This window comes from Polypterus senegalus, chromosome 6 (assembly GCF_016835505.1).
Source record: "Polypterus senegalus isolate Bchr_013 chromosome 6, ASM1683550v1, whole genome shotgun sequence".
NCBI lineage: Eukaryota > Metazoa > Chordata > Cladistia > Polypteriformes > Polypteridae > Polypterus > Polypterus senegalus.
Genome location: NC_053159.1, coordinates 179,478,689 through 179,500,970, shown reverse-complemented (window position 1 = coordinate 179,500,970; position 22,282 = coordinate 179,478,689). Strand labels below are relative to the sequence as shown.

Genomic DNA, 22,282 nt, shown 5'->3' with positions numbered 1-22,282 from the left:
GTTTGGTGAAAGTGAAATCCACATACGTGAGCGACAAAGATGCAAAGTGGCTGGCGTGTAGTGCAGGCCAGGGGGTTTGCGAGCAAAGCAAGCACGGGGTGAAGCCCCCGAGTGCTTGTAAATTTATTTATTTTATATATTGCTTGTTTGTGGCTATTTATTATATTTTGTATGTGGTTATTGTTCCGTTTGCATCTTTTGCTGTTTGAGGCCTGGTGGGGCAGTGGTTAGCAGATGAGATCTTAATTTTTCCTTTGATATTCAGTCCATCCTAGTTGGCAGACGCTTCCTTAGCCCTCCAGGGACACTTAACACACCTTTGCACCATTATAAGCCTCTCAAAAACAAGTTAATTTCCTTCTTCCCTATTGACTTCAATGCATTTCACAGAGTTCGGCGAAGTTTGCAAACATTTTTTGATCTCGCCAAACTCACCACAACGTGAAATCTGCAGGGTTCGCTCATCGCTATTCAGGATTAAGGCTTCTGTTAGATGTTTCTGTGGGCTAATATGGCCCCAACATATTGGGTTCCCATAATAAACGTCGACTTCTAGCTGGTTCTGTTTTTTTATACGCTCAACGTCAGAAGGGGTGGGAGTTTTGGAGCACACTGGAAATGCGGTCACTCATCTTTAATAGGTTCACTGTCTTCTGAGGCTGTGAAAGCAGGAAGAGAGTTTAGTGCCTCCATCTCGACAAAACCCACCTCGTTTTAGAGCCAGAGGGACAACGTCTTCAAAGGGACTCACAGGTGGCTACTGAACCCACCTGAGATTCAAAGGCGTCAGGCTGATTAGTGGGCTGATTTAGGAAGGTGGGTTTGAACAAAAGCACCCTTTGATAGACTATTGCTGACCCAGTACTGACGATGACATGGACTCCTTCCTTCTGTTCCCCTACTTGAAACAAATGCATTTGACAAAATGAGTAACGGCATGAATGAATCAGTAACATGTGACACTTGTTGAGTAGTTTTGGGATCCTCATCATTGTCCATTCTGTCTCACTTGGTCTCTGTTACCATCAGCCCCGGTGATTTGTTAATTCCGCATTCATTTGTGCTTTTAATGACGCTGGCAGGCCGTGACGTGGACACTTGACACAGCAAGAAGTCGAGGAGTGTGTCGACGGCTTCAGGTGGGGTTAAATGTGGGAATTGTGGTTCATTTTTTTTTTCTTCCTTCCTTTTTCACTAAAAAAAAAGGAGCTGCCAGAGAAATGGACCAACCTTAAGAAGATTGCCTTCACTGTGAAGCATGAAGTTGCTCCTCTGCAGTCCAATGAAGTGGCCGTTATCAGGAGGAAATGTGTACATTTCGAGGTGAGATCTGCTTTGTGCTTTCGACCAAAACCATTTCTCCCTTTTTGTCCTCGTAACAAGCTGGAGGTAAGCTCCACTGAAGCGAGAAATTGTAAACTCTAAAGTAAGGCTGTCGAGAGATAACCATTCAGTGTTTGTTGCTAATGCATTTGGGATGCATCTGATAAGGCCGAGCCTACTTGAAAATGGGAGTGATGGTTGCCTCCCCTTGCATGGGGAGCTCCGCTTAATCTTGTCACTTATGATATTCACTTGTTAATACTGCTGTCACTGCCACTCCACATTTACTTTCTTTAAATATTTTTTTTTAAGTCAAGGCAGCCTTATTTACGCTGTTCTTGTTCTTTTTTTTTTTTAACCTTCTTCTCCGACACTCTCCTTTTTTTTTGCGCATGTTTGTGTGTTTGTATGTATTACAGATGCATCGCCGCTCAAACGCGTCTGTTTGTATTATTCATGAAGCAACATGACACCATCCATTATCTGCAAGATATTGAATTGCCTTTGGCGTGGGCAGCTTTCACACGCCTGGCGCCGCGAGGCTGGTGGTAATGAGGTGATGAAGCCGACCTCGGTGTGATTGACAGCCCTCCAGAGTGGTCGGTCGTGTAATCCCGAGCCGCTTGTGGAAGTCGCTCTTTTTATTAGCGCGACACTGTCGCCACACGCCTGTGTGTGTGTGTGTGCCATTCATTTAGGGAGCAATGGCAGTTGGAAATGAAACCCAAAAGTAAAGGAAGTTTCTGTCCGAGAAAGAAAAAAAAAAACATTTTACTTTTCTCAAAGTTTTGCTGACTCCGCTTCTACCTGCAGATTACAAATTAGTTAAATTAATGAGTGAGGGGAGAACGAGCGCCTAAAGTCGATGTTACTCGTCTTCTAGCTGTGGGGCATGTTAGACTTGCTGACCGCAAAGGCCGATCTCATCAATGGACCACTGTTTTAATGAATGAAAATCAGCAGGTACAGTGCTGTGTAAAAGTCTGGGCCCCCCTCTGAGGCGGTATGATAATTTGCTCTGTCTTCATAAGAGAAAATCACAGCATATGTCATTGTTTTACTAGAGAAATGTAGACAAGAGGATGTTTATCAGGTCAAAAATCTCAGTGTAGCATTATTAAGTTATATGAAATAAAATAATATAATATAAAATGTAAAAAAATGGGATGTGCAAAAGTCTGGGCCCCCCTCTATGACTGCATGATAATTTGCTCCGTCTTCATAAGAGAAGATCACAACAATATGTCATTGTTTTACTAGAGAAATGTAGACAAGGGGATGTTTATCAGATCAAAATTCTCAATGTAGCATTATTAAGTTATATGAAATTAAATAAAATAAAATGTAAAAAATGGGATGTGCAAATTTTTGGGCCCACCTCTGCCTGATAATTTGCTCCGTCTTCATAAGAGAACATCACAACAACAATATGTCATTGTTTTACTAGAGAAATGTAGACAAGAGGATGTTTATCAGACCAAAATTCTCAATGTAGCATTATTGAGTGATATGAAATAAAATAAAATGTAAAAAATGGGATGTGCAAAAGTCTGAGGTTGCATGATAATTTGCTCTGTCTTCATAAGAGAAATCACAGCAATATGCCATTGTTTTACTAGAGAAATGTAGACAAGGGGATGTTTATCAGACCAAAATTCTCAATGTAGCTTTACTGAGTTGTATGAAATAAAACAAAATAAAATAAAATGTAAAAAATGGGAAGTGCAAAAGTTTGGGCCCCCCTCTGAGGTTGCATGATAATTTGCTAAGTCTTCGTAAGAGAAGATCACAGCATATGTCATTGTTTTACTAGAGAAATGTAGACAAGAGGATGTTTATCAGGTCAAAAATTCTCAATGTAGCATTATTAAGTTATATGAAATAAAATAATATAATATAAAATGTAAAAAAATGGGATGTGCAAAAGTCTGGGCCCCCCTCTATAGCTGCATGATAATTTGCTCCGTCTTCATAAGAGAAGATCACAACAATATGTCATTGTTTTACTAGAGAAATGTAGACAAGGGGATGTTTATCAGATCAAAATTCTCAATGTAGCATTATTGAGTTGTATGAAATAAAATAAAATGGGACGTGCAAAAGTTTGGGCACCCTTTTAAGTGCATTAATTTGAAGACCTGTAGTCATTTAATGCTGACAGATTGCTACAAAAAATAGTTTGATGAGCTCATTAGACCGTTAAACTACAAAGATAGATGCAACCAATCATGAAAAAGGTTATTTCACATTGATAATTGATAGTTGTGCTTGTCCTTGGCTCCCTCTTAGAGAGTAGCAACATGGGAACCTCTAACGAACTCTCTACTAACATACAATCTAAGTTAATTCATCATTATGAATTAGGAGAAGGGTACAAGAAATGATCACAAAGGTTTGGACTGTCTGTCTCCACAGTCAGAAATGTACTGTAGTTAGGAAATGGATGGCCACAGGAACAGTCCTTGTGAAAGAAAGATATGGTATGCCAAGGAAAATATCTGACAGGTACAGCTGATGGCTGGTTAGAATGGTCACAGACAAACCACAGACCATCTGATGATGCCCTTGTACGTCGTGCCACAGTCCAGCGCACTTTGCACCGGGAATAGTTCGTGGAATGGTGACACGCAAAAAGCCTTTTCTGAGTACTCAGCACAATAAGAGTCACGTGAGGTATGAGATGAGACAAACCAGAAACATTTTGAAAAAAATACAGTGGACAGATAAGACTAAGGTGGAGTTTTTTGGTCACAACCAGAGGTGCTATGCATGACGAAAAAAACACACAGCAATCCAGGAGAAGAACTTACTGCCTACTGTAAAATTTGGTGGATGGTCCGTCATGTTATGGGGCTGTGTGGCTAGCACGGGTAATGAAAACCTTGTTAAAGTTGAGGACCACATGAAGTCCTCCCCGTATCAGCAAATTCTTGACAAGAATGTTCAAGAGTCAGCCACAAAGCTGAAGTTACGCTGGGCTTGGATGATCCAAAGCACCACTCAAAATCTACCAAGGAGTTCATGCAGAGGCACAAGTCCAATGTTCTAGAATGGCCATCCCAGACCTGAACATCATTGAAAATGTAAGGATTGATTAGAAGCAGGCTGTCCATGCTCAGACGCCATCAAACCTGACTGAACTGGAGGCATTTTATTTGGAAGAAGACGGGCAACTCCAGACTCGAAACTTCAAAGACTTTTACTTTTCTTTTGAGATCTCTGGCCCCTCTTTTAAATGTCGCACCAGCCTCCTTGTACCCAACAGTCCCTGCACCCTCGGTAGCTGACCTATCAGAGCCACTGCAAGGACTGCTGGGATTTGAAGTTTCAATTCCCACCTCCAGACCGTGGTGTACGGCTGAACCAAGGCTTGAGGTTAGAGATGTTAACAGTGTCTACCTTTTTGGTCCCCGGCAATCCCCACTCTACTGTGTAGGTCACCGGACCCTTCTGTTGGACAACAGCTGCCGGGCCGAACCACTTCAGAGCCAGTTTAGCAGTGAATTTATTTCCTTCTGGTATCACTGGCCCATCTTTTAAATGTCGTACCGGCCTCCTTGTAGCCCAACAGCCCCTGCACCCTCAGTAGGTGACCAATCAGAGCCACTGCAGGGGCTGCTGGGAGTTGTAGCTTCAATCCCTAGTAGCACCGCTACAACCACCTAACAGTAATGTGTGCTGAGCGTAGTGGTGCAATAATGGCTGCCATCACATCATCCAGATGGATGCTACACGTCAGTGGTGTTTGAAGTGGCTTCTCACTCACTGCGTAAAGAGCTTTGAGTAGTGAGAAAAGTGCTATATAAATGTAAAGAATCAGTATTATTATTATTATAATTTTTTTTTATTGTTTTTTTGTCATACACACCCCTACAACTAAAGGCAAAATCAAACCTGTTTGATTTGTGTCAGAGTGCGTCATGGAGTAGTTGGACTGACTTGCTTCCAGGAAGAGACCCTCTGACTCGACTAAGGATATGAAATTGACTGAAAATCACTAGGAGGGTTGTCTAAAGTGACATGGCCATGTGTCAGAAATGGTGGCGTGCCAATCTGGAGCACCCCTGGGAACTGTCCTGTCTCCCTGCCTGTTCTCTTCTCTACACAACAGACTTCCAGTGCAATACCAGCACTGGCCACCTACAGAAATGTTCAGATGACTCGTCCATCATAGGGTGCATTAACAACGGAGACTCGTCAGAATGCAGGTAGCCTGCAGAGGACTTCATCTTGTGGCACGGGGGGAACAACCAACATTAGCAAGAGTGTGTGGTGGACTTCTGGCATTCCAAGAAGCCTCTGAAACCAGTCGCTATTCTTGGGGTGGACGTGAAAGTGGTGGCCTAGGATGTCCACATAAACAACTAACTAGACTGGTCTGACAACATAGTGGCGCTGGACAAGAAGGGCCAGAGCAGAGTGGACTCGTTAAGGAGATAAACGAGTTAAACTGTGGAAATGTTCTACCAGTCCATAGCAGCCAGTGTAGTGTTCTGTACTGTGGTCTCCTGGGGAAGCAACCTGAGCACAAAAAAAAAAAACTTATCAGAAGAGCCAGCTCCATCACAGGGCCAACCCTGGACAACACTTGAAGCTGTTGTAGAAAAGAGGATGATGGCAAAATGGGATTCCATCATGAAAAACCCCCTCCATCCCTTCCAGAATACAAGTAACCACAAAAGTGCAAACATGGCTTTAGGCAGCAATATTCAATGTTTTCCACACCAATAACAAACAAAAAAAAAAAAACATTTCAAACCTCAAATAAATAATTCAGTGAGTTGCGTATGTCGTCGTTTCAAAATTGACCGCAACACAAATTTTAGTGTTGGCAAATCAAAGCTTACCGATTTTGCTCGTCACTACTCCCAAGGTTTCCACTGATTGTTAGCAAACCGTTAAAACGTTTTCCTCTGAAACATTGATGTGGGTCTTTGATTCAAATGAAAATATTTTGTGAAAAATGTCGTTGATGTGGGGTGGCATGGTGGCGCCGGGTCCTCCCTGAGCGGAGTTTGCATGTTCTCCCCATGTCTGCGTGTGTTTCCTCTGGATACTCCAGTTTCCTCACACAGTCCAAAGACATGCAGGTTAGGTTAATTGGCGATTCTAAATTGTCCCTAGTGTGTGTGTGCCCTGCGGTGAGCTGGCGCCCAACCCAGGGTTTGTTTCCTGCCTGGCGCCCTGTGTTGGCTGGGATTGGCTCCAGCAGACCCCCATGACCCTGTAGTTAGGATATAATGGGTTGGATGATGGATGTCTTTGACATTTATTGTTTGCACGTAGTTTTCCAGAAGTAGGCCTTAATAGCATTTTAGCAAAAAAAAAGTGCACATTATTTTGCACATTCAAAGCATTCAAATGGATAACGAATATGTAGAAACTATGCAACACGAGTTACGTGGAAATTGTTTTCCTTTCCTCCATGGATGTTTTTCACATCGTTTCCCATTTTCTGGAGTTGCTCACTGCTGGGTCTTGTTCAATTTGAATCTTTCATATGTCATTATTCCATGAAAACATGAGACTGAAAATTTTTCTTGGCCCCCTACTCTACAAATTACATGGGGTAAGTAACATAAAAAAAATCATCTTTGGGTGGAATAGTATAATTAAATAAAAATGGTCTGTCTTTCAAAACGGTTAACCAAGATCCCAAACCCACCTGAATGTTACATCTCAGCTACGTATTTTTAACTTATTTTGAAGACCACTCATAGTTTAAACACCTGTGACCAACAGGGGCACCCAAGACTCCAGGCACAAATGCACTTCCACAGTCAAAGGCTCAGATAACAGCATTACACAAAATACCCTTTTCAGGTTCTTTCCCCACTATCAGTGATCCTCTGCTCTCCTCCAGACAAACCTTGTCCTCTGCTTCCCAACTCTAACTGAGCTGGATGGGGTTTGAGGGGCTTCTTTTATGTCAGACCCTGTAAAGCGTGTGAATCCTCAGCTCCCTCTAGTGGCACTTAATGTACTACAACAGGCCTGTCCATCAGAACTACAATACCCAAGGTGCCCTGTGGACGTTCGAATGGGTGCTGCACCCAAGGAATACTGTGTGAAAAGGCGCTATATAAGCGCCCGACCTGGCACACGATTGGCATGCGTAAAAATAACACAAATTTATTGCAATCGCACAGGCACAGCACAGTCCCATAAGCACAAAAGCATCCAAAAAGCAAACAGAAAGCACACTGGTCTTCACCACCACTCCTCCCGGCAAGCGTTGTCCTCCTCCTTCCGAAACTCTGGCTCCCAGAGTGGTGGCTGCTGGCTCCTTTTATAGCCCACCCTGAAGTGCTTCAGGTGATAATTAACCTAATTCAGACTGCATTTCCAGGTGTGGCTGCTTTCCATCCCGCATAGGCTTGTTAAGCCAGTCAGCTCCCCCTGGCGGTGGCCACGGAGTCCAACAAGGCTGAGCTCCGAAGTCCCATGCCTGTGGCCCCGATGCAACCCAGTGGAATTCCTGTGTAGCCCATGGCAATTCCTCCAGACCAAGTGTCAAAGGGGCATCCCGGCCGGGCATGGGCCCCGGCCATCCGTCACAACTGCCATCCGGTGTACTGGGGGACTACATGGCCCCAAAAGACCAGGAACCTGCAACCAACCCTGCCTGGACTCCTGTCCATCCAAAAGTTTCATTTATGGACTCCCGCCCCCCCGGGTAAGGAAGCACCCTTTTTTGAGGTCGGGATGCCTATACCGTTATTTTCTTTTCCAGTCTTATGTATAGCATGTGCCCTTGCATTGCTATCTGAAGACTGGTATTATTCTCAAAAGTTTAAAGCAAAAAGAGTTCTTTTCTGTGGACTTCTCTTTGCCTTCAACAAGCAGGTTCATGAAAGCATAAATGTGTAACATGTGAAATAGAGGTCTGGCCTGGAAACTCAAACTCATCTTAGAGCAGGTGTGTCCAACTCCAGTCCTGGAGGGCCGCAATGGCTGCAGGTTTTCTTTCTAACCCTTTTCCTAATCAGTGAGCAGTTTTCACTGCTAATTAACTGCTTTTCCATTCATTTTAATGGCCCTGTTTTTAAGAAGGTGGCACGGTGGCGCAGTGGCTAGCACTGCTCCCTCACAGTTAGGAGGCCCGTGTTTACTTCCCGGGTCCTCCCTGCGTGGAGTTTGCATGTTCTCCCCGTGTCTGTGTGGGTTTCCTCCCACAGTCCAAAGACATGCAGGTCAGGCACATTGGCGATCCTAAATTGTCCCTAGTGTGTGCTTGGTGTGTGGGCCCTGCGGTGGGCTGGCACCCTGCCTTACGCTCTGTGTTGGCTGGGATTGGCTCCAGCAGACCCCCGTGACCCTGTAGTTAGGATATAGTGGGTTAGGTAATGGATGGATGGGTTTTTAAGGATTCAGTCCTCTGAATTGATTAGTTTCTTCATTAAATGGTAGCCAAACAGAAATGAGATGAAGAGATGACCAGCTAAGTTGGCACGTCAAACTCCTGCCAATTTCACTCCAACCAGTTTCTTAATAAGAAGCCAATTCTTGCTGTTAATTAAAGCCGTTAAGGACTTGTTGCTGCTCTCGTTCTACCACAGCAGACTGTTGATTTTCTGTTTTTTCTAAGACCGCCGTTAAGATGTTTTGGTGACCTGAGCCGACCAACATGACCAAGACCTTCACCTTTCTTTATATTCTGGTGAGCTGGTTTTGTTTTGTGTCTCATTATTGTTTGGCTGCTCATTAAGGAAAAAGAAACAACTAGGCGGCCTGTTTTCCTATAGGAGGCGCTAGCTCCCTGGAAATACATTTGTTTTGTAATTGCGGCGTCTTAAGTAACCTGAAACTATATAGATATAATATTAAAAGGCGATACCCCTCCCTTAGTGATATGGCGGTAAGGAGAAATAACCTAGCTTTCTTTTATGACGATTTACGTGGCATAACAGATGAGTAGGCCATGAAAAGACTTTTCACTGAAATGGGAGCTCGATGTATACAGTCTGCGATTTTCGTCACTGCGCTGGAAGGATTTTCAGGATCGGATGACATCTCCTATCCGTCCGTCTGCTTCAAAGGTGTGCCGGGCAATGTTCCAAGGCTTTATACTCTTTCTTCATGCAGGCCCTCATCATGCCATTCCAAACATGGCAAAGAGAGGCATGCAGACTCTAACACACAGAAATAGTGCACGCTACCCATTTTAAAGTTGTCCCTTTCTTGTCTTGTAAAGCTTGCCTAGCAGTTCTAAATGACGAGCCCCTGTGTGCTAAATCTGGTCTTCTGTTACCTGCACATGTGAGAAGACACAGATTTATAAAATATTTTTTTGTAAAGAGCACAGTGACATATTAAACATATAAACTTATTACAGGGCCTGAGTCAGTGGCAAAATGAGTGAATCAGCAGCAAAAACAGCTCCCTATTTAAGAAGATGGTTAGAATGAAAACCTGCAGCCACTGTGGCCCACAAGGACCGGAGCTGGACACCCCTTTAGAGGGTCTGGTTGTACGAATTCCTTTTAATTTTCAGATTTGATGTGGTGGGTTGGCTTCCTGCCTTGTGCCCTGTGTTGGCTGGGATTGGCTCAAGCAGACCCCCGTGACCCTGTATTCGGATTCAGCGGGTTAGAAGATGGATGGATGGATACACCAGGTGGGTTTGTCACCAAAATGATGCAAATAATAACAAAGGATGGCCAACTCCTGCTTGAAATCAATAGGTGCAACTGCAGGATGTCCACAGGTTGTCTTAAAATATTTGCTGCTTGAGGAGGTTTACATCGGCCTGCTAGTTACCCAAAGCATTTACTAGGGAGATTATACGTTTGTTTACAGTGCTGATAAAATGTCTTCTTTCAGATAAAGCAGCATGAGTTCAGAGAACAGTTCAGAACAGAAATCATCTTCAGGACCGGCGTGGATGATCCCTACAAACTAATCGACAAGGTAAGGAAGGCAACGGATTAATGAGCTGTTGTTACCACGTGAAAGTGACGGGGACGACTCCAACCCGCTCCCTGCATGCTGCTAGGGGATGACATCTGAGCGGGCGGCCCTATGGCTTTTGTTAAATGTCACTCCATAAGGAAGGATATTGTACACGGAGAAAGGCCTGGGATTGGCTCCTCTGGTTCCAATAGGGAGTTGAGTTTTCACCGTCACATTTCTCCCTAATGGGGTAGAAGAGAGTGTGTGGCAGGCACTGCACGAGATGATCGTATTCCAGGGTAACTTGAGGATTGATTTCAAGCCGAGTGCCAGAGCAGGGTTTAATGGAGGGTTGCAGATGGGTTGAGCTCTTGAAACTTTGGGAAACTGTCATTAGAGTTGCAGGGTTTTATTTGATTGCATCAAAGGGGCATCAGCTAAATGCTGACTTGAAGGGGTGAATGCTGCTGTGGGCTGCACCAGTGTGGATTTGGGGGGGGGGTCATATTGAAGGGGTGAAGGGAAATGCGATCAATGATTTTGTGTTTGCTGTTTGTCATTCATTTAGACCTCTTGGACAAAGATCTGTGTTCACTTTGACATTAGAGTGCCTTCTTCAGTTGACTTCTTCTTCTTCCTCTTCATCTTTTCCCATTTCTTTGTGGGGTCGATATTCTTGATCCACCTTCTCCATTCTGCTCGGTCCTGCACCTCCTCGCCAGTCAGGCCCTTTTCTTTCAGATCTTCTTTTACTTTATTCATCCACCTCCACTTTGGCCTCCCTTGCTTTCTTTTCCCTGGACTTCCATTCCCATCATTCCTTTGCCCACATCTTCATTGTCTCTCCTCATCACATGTCCATGCCATGTCAGTCCTGTCCTTTCTTAGATGTCTCTCCCTCTGATGGTCTCATTTCATATTCTGTCCTTCTTTGTAACTCCATGTTCTCATTTCTGTCGCATTCCAACTTCTTCTCCTGCACTCCCTTTACTGCCCGTGTCACAACTCCATACATCATTGCTGGTCTTGAAAACGTGACCTTTAACCTTCACCTTGATTCTTTAATCACACAAAACTCCTGATACCTTCCTCCAATAGTTCCATCCACACTGCACTCCGTGTGTTAGCTCTGTGTCTAATTCTTCTTCTCAGGCTCCCACTGATCCTTGATTATTTAAACTTCTCCACTCTTTTCAGTATGGCGGTGCATTGCACTCTCCACCAACAGGTTAGTCTCCCTTGTGTTTACCTCTCACCATCCACCCTGTCTGTAAATCAGGACAGGCCTCTGCCGGGGATGTTTGTGTCTTACAGTGGTGTGAAAAACTATTTGCCCCCTTCCTGATTTCTTATTCTTTTGCATGTTTGTCACACAAAATGTTTCTGATCATCAAACACATGTAACCATTAGTCAAATATAACACAAGTAAACACAAAATGCACTTTTTAAATGATGGTTTTATTATTTAGCTAGAAAAAAAAATCCAAACCTACATGGCCCTGTGTGAAAAAGTAATTGCCCCTTGTTCAAAAATCACCTAACTGTGGTGTATCACACCTGAGTTCAATTTCCGTAGCCACCCCCAGGCCTGATTACTGCCACACCTGTTTCAATCAAGAAATCACTTAAATAGGAGCTGCCTGACACAGAGAAGTAGACCAAAAGCACCTCAAAAGCTAGACATCATGCCAAGATCCAAAGAAATTCAAGAACAAATGAGAACAGAAGTAATTGAGATCTATCAGTCTGGTAAAGGTTATAAAGCCATTTCTAAAGCTTTGGGACTCCAGCAAACCACAGTGAGAGCCATTATCCACAAATGGCAAAACATGGAACAGTGGTGAACCTTCCCAGGAGTGGCCGGCCGACCAAAATTACCCCAAGAGCGCAGAGACGACTCATCCGAGAGGTCACAAAAGACCCCAGGACAACGTCTAAAGAACTGCAGGCCTCACTTGCCTTAATTAAGGTCAGTGTTCACGACTCCACCATAAGAAAGAGACTGGGCAAAAACGCCCTGCATGGCAGATTTCCAAGACGCAAACCACTGTTAAGCAAAAAGAACATTAGGGCTTGTCTCAATTTTGCTAAGAAACATCTCAATGATTGCCAAGACTTTTAGGAAAATACTTTGTGGGCTGATGAGACAAAACTTGAACTTTTGGAAGGCAAATGTCCCGTTACATCTGGCGTAAAAGGAACACAGCATTTCAAAAAGAACATCATACCAACAGTAAAATATGGTGGTGGTAGTGTGATGGTCTGGGGTTGTTTTGCTGCTTCAGGACCTAGAAGGCTTGCTGTGATAGATGGAACCATGAATTTTACTGTCTACCAAAAAATCCTGAAGGAGAATGTCCGGCCATCTGTTCGTCAACTCAAGCTGAAGCGATCTTGGGTGCTGCAACAGGACAATGACCCAAAACACACCAGCAAATCCACCTCTGAATGGCTGAAGAAAAACAAAATGAAGACTTTGGAGTGGCCTAGTCAAAGTCCTGACCTGAATCCAATTGAGATGCTATGGCGTGACCTTAAAAAGGCGGTTCATGCTAGAAAACCCTCAAATAAAGCTGAATTACAACAATTCTGCAAAGATGAGTTGGCCAAAATTCCTCCAGAGCGTGTAAAAGACTCATTGCAAGTTATCGCAAACGCTTGATTGCAGTTATTGCTGCTAAGGGTGGCCCAACCAGTTATTAGGTTCAGGGGGCAATTACTTTTTCACACAGGGCCATGTAGGTTTGGATTTTTTCTCCCTAAATAATAAAACCATCATTTAAAACTGCATTTTGTGTTTACTCGTGTTTATATTTGACTAATGGTTAGATGTGTTTGATGATCAGAAACATTTTGTGTGACAAACATGCAAAAGAATAAGAAATCAGGAAGGGGGCAAATAGTTTTTCACACCACTGTAGATGTTATTCCTTTGTGGCACATGGCCAGACTCTTTGCCCAGCTGGGATGCCCTGATCATGGAAAGATTTTCAGGACAGTTGCTTTCCCTTGGTTTCCACCAGGGCCACGGGTCATAAGCATTGGAGCTCAACCCTGTTGTTTGGGAGCATTTCCATTGCCTTATTTGGCCAGAGGAAGCTCATTGGACAACTTGAGTCTTTCCAGGTGCCCTATAAAGAGAGCCAGTCACCACCACTCAAGAGCCAGAGTCGGGAGGAGGAGGACAAAGCTTGTGGAGAATAGAGTGTAGGTGGCAGAAGAAGAGAGAGCAATCGAAAAAGAGAGAGAAAATGAAGAAGGGACTGCCTGCAATATTTGGGGGAGAAATAACAGCAGGTGTGCTTAGGACTTGTGTCACCAACAACCTTAATAGCAGGCCTTCTGTTATTTAGTACTAAACCTCAAGAAGCAGGAATGCTTCAAGGGTCTCCCATCCATGGGCTCTGCTCTATGGCCACGTCACTTCTGGTTAGGGTTCCCAGTTTCCCTGCTTAGGATTTACATTTCATTTTCATTTATTTATCCAAAGTGACTTATGATTCAATGTGTTACATTTCTCTTCTCCTATTGGAGCCCAGGCGGGTGAAGTGACTTGCTCATTGTCAGTGGTGGGATTTGAACCCACAACCTCAGGGTTTGAAGTCCAAAGCCTTAACCACTGTGCCACACTGCCTGCTGGGATAAAACGGTTTTATAATATGAGTGGATGGACAGACAAAGGTTGTGTTTCTACGGCTCTTCTTGTGCTTCTTTTGCTTTTCAGACTCAGAGGAATATTGCCAAAATGGAGAAGGAAATGCAGAAGCTCCAAGACACGGCAGACCTATTTGAAGTCAGCGTGCCAGATTACAAGCAGCTCCGGCAGTGCCGCTCAGACATCATCCTGCTCAAGTCCGTGTGGGACATGGCCATCTTTGTGCAGGTAACGGACTGTAGGATGAACATTTATGGTTGGCTGTAACTGTGGGTGTGTGTATATGGTGAGCGCTGGGGGGTCTGAGGTTATTATTTTCATGCAGAAGGAGACTGAACACATCGGTCAGCGGGTATAATTTTGGGCATGTTGCCTGTATTTGGTGTGAAATACATTTCAGGGCCTGGATTTCATTTGTGTTACCCAATGCAGGGTGGTCCAGATCTAATTATGCAGATCCAGATTGTCTGGATGACTTTGATTTATGTGGGGACGATTCCAGTTCGGCCCAAAGACGATTCTTCATGTCGTCAGTTTGCACACTTCTCGATGGTCAGGGATTTTTCAGGTGATTTTCTATGTAATAAACTTAATAAGTTATAGTGTAATGAAAATTGCATAATTAGATCTGGACCACCCTATATAAGAACAAAAGGGGGATTTGTTTTGGTTTTTGGGTTTGTAAAGAATGATATGATCATCTTGGACTATCCGATTCATCTCATCATTTATTCCATCCATCCATCCATTTTCCAACCCGCTATATCCTAACTACAGGGTCACAGCAGTCTACTGGCACCAGTCCCAGCCAACACAGGAACAAACCCTGGGGAGAGTGCCAGCCCACTGCAGGGCATACACACACCCACACACCAAGCACAATTTAGGATCGCCAATGCACCTAACCTGCATGTCTTTGGACTGTGGGAGGAAACCGGGGAGAACATGCAAAGTCCACGCAGGGAGGACCCGGGAAGCGAACCAGGGGCTCCTAACTGCGAGGCAGCAGCGCTACCCACTGCACCACCGTGCTGCCCACCATTTATTCCTTCACTTATATTTTAGGTCTAGTAATTGAAAAATGTAATTCAGTACTAAAAATAAAAATGCAAAATCAGTGCAACATGAATTACGGAATGCCAAGATCATTAGGAACATTTTAATCTGTGCCACTTCTGTATTTAAAGCTCTGCTTGCAACACGTCTCCTCAGTTCCCAGATGTTGTTAAAAGAAGAGGGAATGCTACACAGTGGTAAACATGAGCAGTCCGTGTACTTTTTGGTATTTGAAATTTCATTTAAGAAGCAAAAATGAAAAAACGAAAATGAAAGGAATTTTCAGATTTTGAGTTTTGATTAAAGAATAAAATGAGGGGAAATGAGCCATTTTTTAATTTTATGGTAACAAATAGCAGTCATAAACTTTAAATTACACATACTTTTCTGGATTTATTTGTAATCTGTGAAATCTGGCATCCGTTAACATCTGCAATAAGATGCTGCAGATGTTCTACCAGACGGTTGTGGCGAGCGCCCTCTTCTACGCGGTGGTGTGCTGGGGAGGCAGCATAAAGAAGAAGGACACCTCACGCCTGGACAAACTGGTGAGGAAGGCAGGCTCTATTGTAGGCACGGAGCTGAACAGTTTGACATCCGTGGCAGAGCGATGGGTGCTGAGCAGACTCCTGTCAATCATGGAGAATCCACTGCATCCACTGAACAGGATCATCTCCAGACAAAGGAGCAGCTTCAGTGACTGACTGTTGTCACCATCCTGCTCTACTGACAGACTGAGGAGACCCCACACTATGCGACTCTTCAATTCCACCCGGGGGGGTAAACATTAACATTATACAAAGTTATTGTCTGTTATACCTGCATTGTTATCACTCTTTAATTTAATATTGTTCTTTATCAATTTTATCTATCTATCATATAGTGTCTGTCTCATCTATCTATCTATCTATCTATTATATAGTGCCTTTCACGTCTATCTATCTGTCTATCTATCTATCTATCTATTATATAGTGCCTTTCACATCTATCTATCTGTCTATCTATCTATCTATCTATTATATAGTGCCTTTCACGTCTATCTATCTGTCTATCTATCTATCTATCTATGTAATCCTGCCAGCTACACTAAATTCTTATCTATCTATCTAAGTGTCTCTTTTTCTTTTTTAAATGATATTTTCTGAAACGAAATTTCAAATACCAAAAAAGTACACAGACCTTGGGCCTGCCCCTGAGAAGTGTTGCTGCCACTAAATTCAAAATTACCTTTTTTTCTTAAAATGGTATATTTTCTCAGTTTAAACATTTGATATTTTTGCTATGTTCTATTGTGAATAAAATACAGATTTATGACATTTGCATTTCATTATATTCTATTTTTATTTACATTTTACACAGCGGGGTTGTAGATCTCATGCTTACCATTATTCCTAGCCGGGGTTTGACAGGGATATCCCCCTCTAGTGGGCGTTATTGGGAGTGCTTTGGAACTCTTTAGTGTGTTGGACTCCTACTTCATGACACACGGTGGTGTTTGGTTGTCTCCACACAAACACAAGGGGCTTTAGAGCAGGAGATGGTGGCACAAAGTTGGGTTTAACCAAATGAAGAGTCATAAAGTCAGGCTGTAGTCGTGTTAAAAACCAAAATTAACTGATTGTTCTGATGCAGAGCTAAGAAAAATAAACAAAAACAGGCCTGAAAAATAAAAGTAGACTTGCAAAGCCCAAAGTAAGATTGGCTTTCAGTGTTTTAAGGTAACATATTTAATGAGTTCTTGAAATAATCTAAATATGAGATGGTTAGGGTGTGTAATTTGTATTAAAGTGGTGGAAAGTAAAGAATGTTAACTGTGACTTGTTTTGTTTTGTTTTTTTTTTCTTTCCAGACTAGCATTGACGACTGGACAAAAACTCCATGGAAGGAAATAAACGTTGAGCAAATGGACATGGAGCTGCGGCGATTTGCAAAGGTTGTCTGAAATTTTTACCCCTTTGCTGGTTGTTGAAGTTGCTTGTTAATCACTAAGATTCGTTGCTTTCGAGAGGCGTAATCCCTGAAATTTTCATAAAACGCCACCTACTGATTTGAAATCATCTTCATCAAGTTCAAGCTAATTTGTTGTGTGTTTCTCAAAATCCCTCTTAAGCAGTCACTTTATGAAGTGACCATTGTGCTCAGTAGGGGGCGTTGCAGAACCACAACCAATCACAACCTCACCAACGCAAGTCCTGATATAAATATAAAGGTTATTTACACAAATACCTCTTCGAAGAGGCTTTAAAAGTGACATCTGCACAACACAATTTTCACTTTCTTCTCCTCCATTCCTCCCAGGCGAGCTTCATCCATCCTCCATACCCGACTCCAACTCGCCTGGAGGAGGTAGAGCGGCTTCTTCTATCTTGGACCCATCTTAGCCTTTTGGAAGCCCTTCTGGGTCAAGTAGGGATCACGTATCCTAACAGCACCCCCAGGTGGTACACACAGAACCCGACAAGGCTGTCCTATGGGACTACAGTTCCCAGCATGCCTTGCAGGTATCCACAGAGGTAGTGTTGCCCTAGAATGCTGCTACCTAGTACATTGGGGGGTCAGGTGTGATAGAAAAGAATTTGAAACAGACACCCCCCTCACTGGAATATCCCGATTTAAGAAATAAAACACAGGCAGGAGAAAGCGTCAATCATTATTCTTGATCTAAATCTCACAAGAGGCAATAAAAGAAAGTGTCCTCTGTGCTATTTATTGATTAGGTCATGTTTTGATGTTAAATTTTTGCATACAAGTTGTTAAATATTTTGTATGTCTTTATTTGTAACTTAGACAAAGCAATGTAATATTAGTGTTGCATTATTGATAATAACAGCAATGGTTTGATGGTTTAAGAACCGCTATACCCCTTTTAAGAGTGAGTCTCTTTGTAATTTTATGACAGAGTTGGGGTGAAGTGCCTCAAACAAGTTGGGCTAATATTTCTCTGCTAAAGCCTCTCAATCAACCACCACAGGAAAGCCAGACTGCCTAACTACCAAGCTTTACCTTAACACATGGTTTGGAGGGCAGGTGTGAAGGTGTTCTGTCCCCCCATTAGTCTGAAGTATGGCTGTTTGGAATTGGCTTGTATGAGAAGCCTTTAAGTGCCACAATGCCCTATTGGCTGTAGGGGTTGGACAGAAAAACCTATAAATCTGCTTGCTTTACCTCGCCCTCTCTCTCTTACCAAACTGATGAAAGACCTTCTCACACCATGAACTGAAAAGGACAACACAATGGAGAGCACAGCTCGGCCGTCATATTGAGACAGGCATGCAGCCTGTTCTGAAGAAAGCTGACCACAAATAAGGACTTAACTAGAGACATTTTAAGTAACTAACGAGTATGTGTGCCGCCTGAAACTACACATCAACATTCATCAGGTTGTACTGTATGGTTGCTAATATTCAAATGTACTTTGCATATCGTTATTATTTATGAATATTATCAATGATACATTATTTAAATAGATAGATAGATAGATAGATAGATAGATAGATAGATAGATAGATAGATAGATAGATAGATAGATAGATAGATGAAAGGCACTCTATATGATAGATAGATAGATAGATAGATAGATAGATACTTTATTAATTCTAAGAGGAAATTCACATACTCTAGCAGCAGCATACTGATAAAAAAAACAAACAAAAAAAAATATATTAATTTAAAGAGTGATAACAATGCAGGCATAACAGATAGTAACTTTCTATAATGTTAACTTTTAACCCCCGGTGGAACTGAAGAGTCGCATAGTGTGGGGTCTCCTCAGTCTGTCAGTGGAGCAGGATGGTGACAGCAGTCTGTCTCTGAAGCTGCTCCTCTGTCTGGAGATGATCCTGTTCAGTGGATGCAGTGGATTCTTCATGATTGACAGGAGTCTGCTCAGCGCCCGTCGCTCTGCCACGGATTAAGTTAAATTGTAACTTAACTCCTGCTTGCCTTTTACTACACCTAATTGCCTGAGGTTATACATGTAGAAGGGAAGGTGGGGAGAAGTTATATGGTACAATACTTGATAAACAGTGGTGAGTCATGGAGATTTCAGGCCTTCTGACAAAGGCTACACATTAATAATACAAAAGAGGAAAGTAGAGTAATATATTACTCTAACAAGACAAAACAGGTCACTACTCAAAAAAAGGATTCATGACATAATCACAAAACTGCTAACATGATTGGCTACACCCTGGACATGGTAGAAGTTGATAACTTAAATGACCACAATTTGATCGATAGTCCTGTTTGCTTAGGATGTATGTGACATTTTTAAATGTATTATTATTATTTTTTATTCTTATTTTAGGAGATGTGTGAGTTTTTCCATGTTAGTCCTGTTTCTCATGGTTTAAAAAGAACAATGGTCTAAATTTCTTTTATGATCCAGATGGTTACAAAAAACAGGCAACTTAGTATTATAGAAGAATGGTTATGCCCTAAATATAACATTTGCTCTTAAGTGGCTACATCAAATAACAAGAAATACATTTATCATAGTGAATAATAAAATAACAGCATCAGCTTTTAAGCATAAGCTCAGAAGGATATGAGAGTCAGACACATGCAAGGTGCATTTTGGTCCAGGGTTCAAATTCAACTCTTACACAGGTTGTCTCTCCCTGTCCTTGCATCACCTTGGAGGTACTGAGGGATTTGGAAATTGTAGAGGGAGAAGTGCTGCTCAGATTAAATAAGATGAAATCAAACAAATCACCAGGCCCAGATAATATTTATCCTCGTGTTCTTAAGGAGGCTAGTGAGTACAGATATAAACCCTTGACACATATTTTTAGGAAGTCACTGTGCACTGGAGAGATTCCAAAGGACTGGAAAATGGCAAATATCATCCCATTATATAAAAAGGGTGACAGGGCAGATCTCAGCAACTATAGGCCAGTAAGCTTAACATGCATTACAGGAAAATTAATGGAAGGAATTATTAAGGATAAGATTGAGCAACATATGACAAGGACAGGAGTTATTCTGAACAGTCAGCATGGGTTCAGAAGAGGGAGGTCGTGTTTTACTAACATGTTGGAATTCTATGAGGAGGCAACAAAAGGATACGATCAAAGTGGAGCTTATGATATTATTTATCTGGACTTTCAGAAAGCATTTGATAAGGTGCCACATGAGAGGTTGGGCATCAAGTTAACAGAAGTGGGAGTTCAGGGTGATGTTTTTAGATGGGTGCAGAATTGGCTCAGACACAGGAAGCAGAGGGTGATGGTGCGAGGAACCTCATCAGAACTGGCCGATGTTAAGAGTGGTGTTCCACAGGGGTCAGTGCTAGGGCCGCTGCTATTTTTAATATATATAAATGATTTAGATAGGAATATAAGTAACAAGCTGGTTAAGTTTGCAGATGATACCAAGATAGGTGGATTAGCAGATAATTTGGAATCCGTTATATCATTACAGAAGGACTTGGATAGCATACAGGCTTGGGCAGATTTGTGGCAGATGAAATTTAATGTCAGTAAATGTAAAGTATTACACATAGGAAGTAAAAATATTAGGTTTGAATACACAATGAGGGGTCGGAAAATCGAGAGTACACCTTATGAGAAGGATTTAGGAGTCATAGTGGACTCCAAGCTATCAACTTCCAAACAGTGTTCAGAAGCCATTAAGAAGGCTAACAGAATGTCAGGTTATATAGCGCCTTGATCTGTGGAGTACAAGTCCAAGGAGGTTATGCTCAACCTTTATAATGCACTGGTGAGGCCTCATCTTGAGTACTGTGTGCAGTTTTGGTCTCCAGGCTACAAAATGGACATAACAGCACTAGAAAAGGTCCAGAGAAGAGCGACTAGGCTGATTCCAGGTCTACAGGGGTTGAATTATGAGGAAAGATTAAAAGAGCTGAGCCTTTACAGTTTAAGCAAAAGAAGATTAAGAGGTGACATGATTGAAGTGTTTAAAATTCTGAAGGGAATTAGTACAGTGGATCGAGACTTGTATTTTAAAATGAGCTCATCAAGAACACGGGGACACAGTTGGAAACTTGTTAAGGGTAAATTTCGCACAAACATTAGGAAGTTTTTCTTTACACAAAGAACGATAGACACTTGGAATAAGTTACCAAGTAGTGTGGTAGACAGTAAGACGTTAGGGACTTTCAAAACTCGACTTGATGTTTTCTTGGAGGAAACAAGTGGATTGGACTGGCGAGCTTTGTTGGGCTGAATGGCCTGTTCTCGTCTAGATTGTTCTAATTCTAATTCTAATTCTAATCACACTGGCCTTCTGGCCAGGTAAGGGATTAGGATCTGTTCTGACGGGGCACAAGCCCATGAGTTTCGTCCATCACACCATAAAGTACATGTTTGTTAAGGTCACAGTGAAGGTAACTATAAAAAGCATCATATGTCGAATAATAAAAGTTTATGTTGTTACTTTTGGTCCTTTAGTGGAATGAAATAAACTTGTAAAAAGTAATGCGAAGTGAACAAGACCTTTAATAACTGTGAGGGATGAGCCGGCATCCCATCCAGGGTGGTCTCTACTAACTTGATTGGCCAGGAGGCCATGATAAAGGAAGTCCAGCAAGTGGGGGGTGACATTCCCCTTCTGTGCCAGGACGTGGACCTGAAGGACTCTGCTGCACCAACTGCTCCAGAGATTGCACCCTGTCAGCCATGGAGGGACACACTGGTTGGGCTTGGGAGGCTGGAAGTACAGGACAGTGGGTGACGGCCTGCTATGGGCAGAACGTCCGGCCATACACTGGGTGGCAGCAGCATCCCTTCTGGCAAGCCTCACTCTGAATGCCCACAGGAAATGTGGTCCCATGGTTGCTGTGTAGGCTACCAAAGGGAGGTGTATTGATTGTACAAGCAGGGGGCGCTAGCTCCCTTGTTGGAATGAGTTCTTTTGTAATTGCGGCATGTTACACAACCTGAAACTATATAGATATAATATAAAAAGGCGAAGGGCAGCATGGTGGCACAGTGGTAGCACTGCTGCCTCGCAGTAAAGAGACCCGGGTTCAAGTCCTGGGTCCTCCCTGCGTGGAGTTTGCATGTTCTCCTCGTGTCTGCGTGGGTTTCCTCCCACAGTCCAAAGACATGCAGGTCAGGTGCATTGGCGATTCTAAATTGTCCCTAGCGTGTGCTTGGTGTGTGGTGGGTGTGCACACCCAGCCCGTGGTTTGCTTCCTGTCTTACACCCTGTGTTGGCTAGGACTGGCTCCAGCAGATAGGATATAGCGGGTTGGATGATGGATGGATGGATGGAAAAAAAGGCGATACCCCTCCCTTAGTGGTACTGCGGTAAGAAGTCACATAGGAGAAATAACTTACAAACTGGATTCCAAAAAAGTTGGGACACTAAACAAATTGTGAATAAAAACT

General features: G+C 42.8%; 1 protein-coding gene across 1 annotated transcript in view; it reads left to right on the top strand.

Annotated features, from left to right (window-relative positions):
- LOC120530679 (dynein heavy chain 11, axonemal-like) overlaps nucleotides 1–22,282 on the top strand; it is a 645,801-nt gene that overhangs the window by 122,863 nt on the left and 500,656 nt on the right. The window contains 4 exon segments of the mRNA XM_039755100.1: nucleotides 1,207–1,323; nucleotides 10,147–10,233; nucleotides 13,941–14,099; nucleotides 16,777–16,860. Of these exon segments, the coding sequence (XP_039611034.1) occupies nucleotides 1,207–1,323; nucleotides 10,147–10,233; nucleotides 13,941–14,099; nucleotides 16,777–16,860 (447 nt within the window).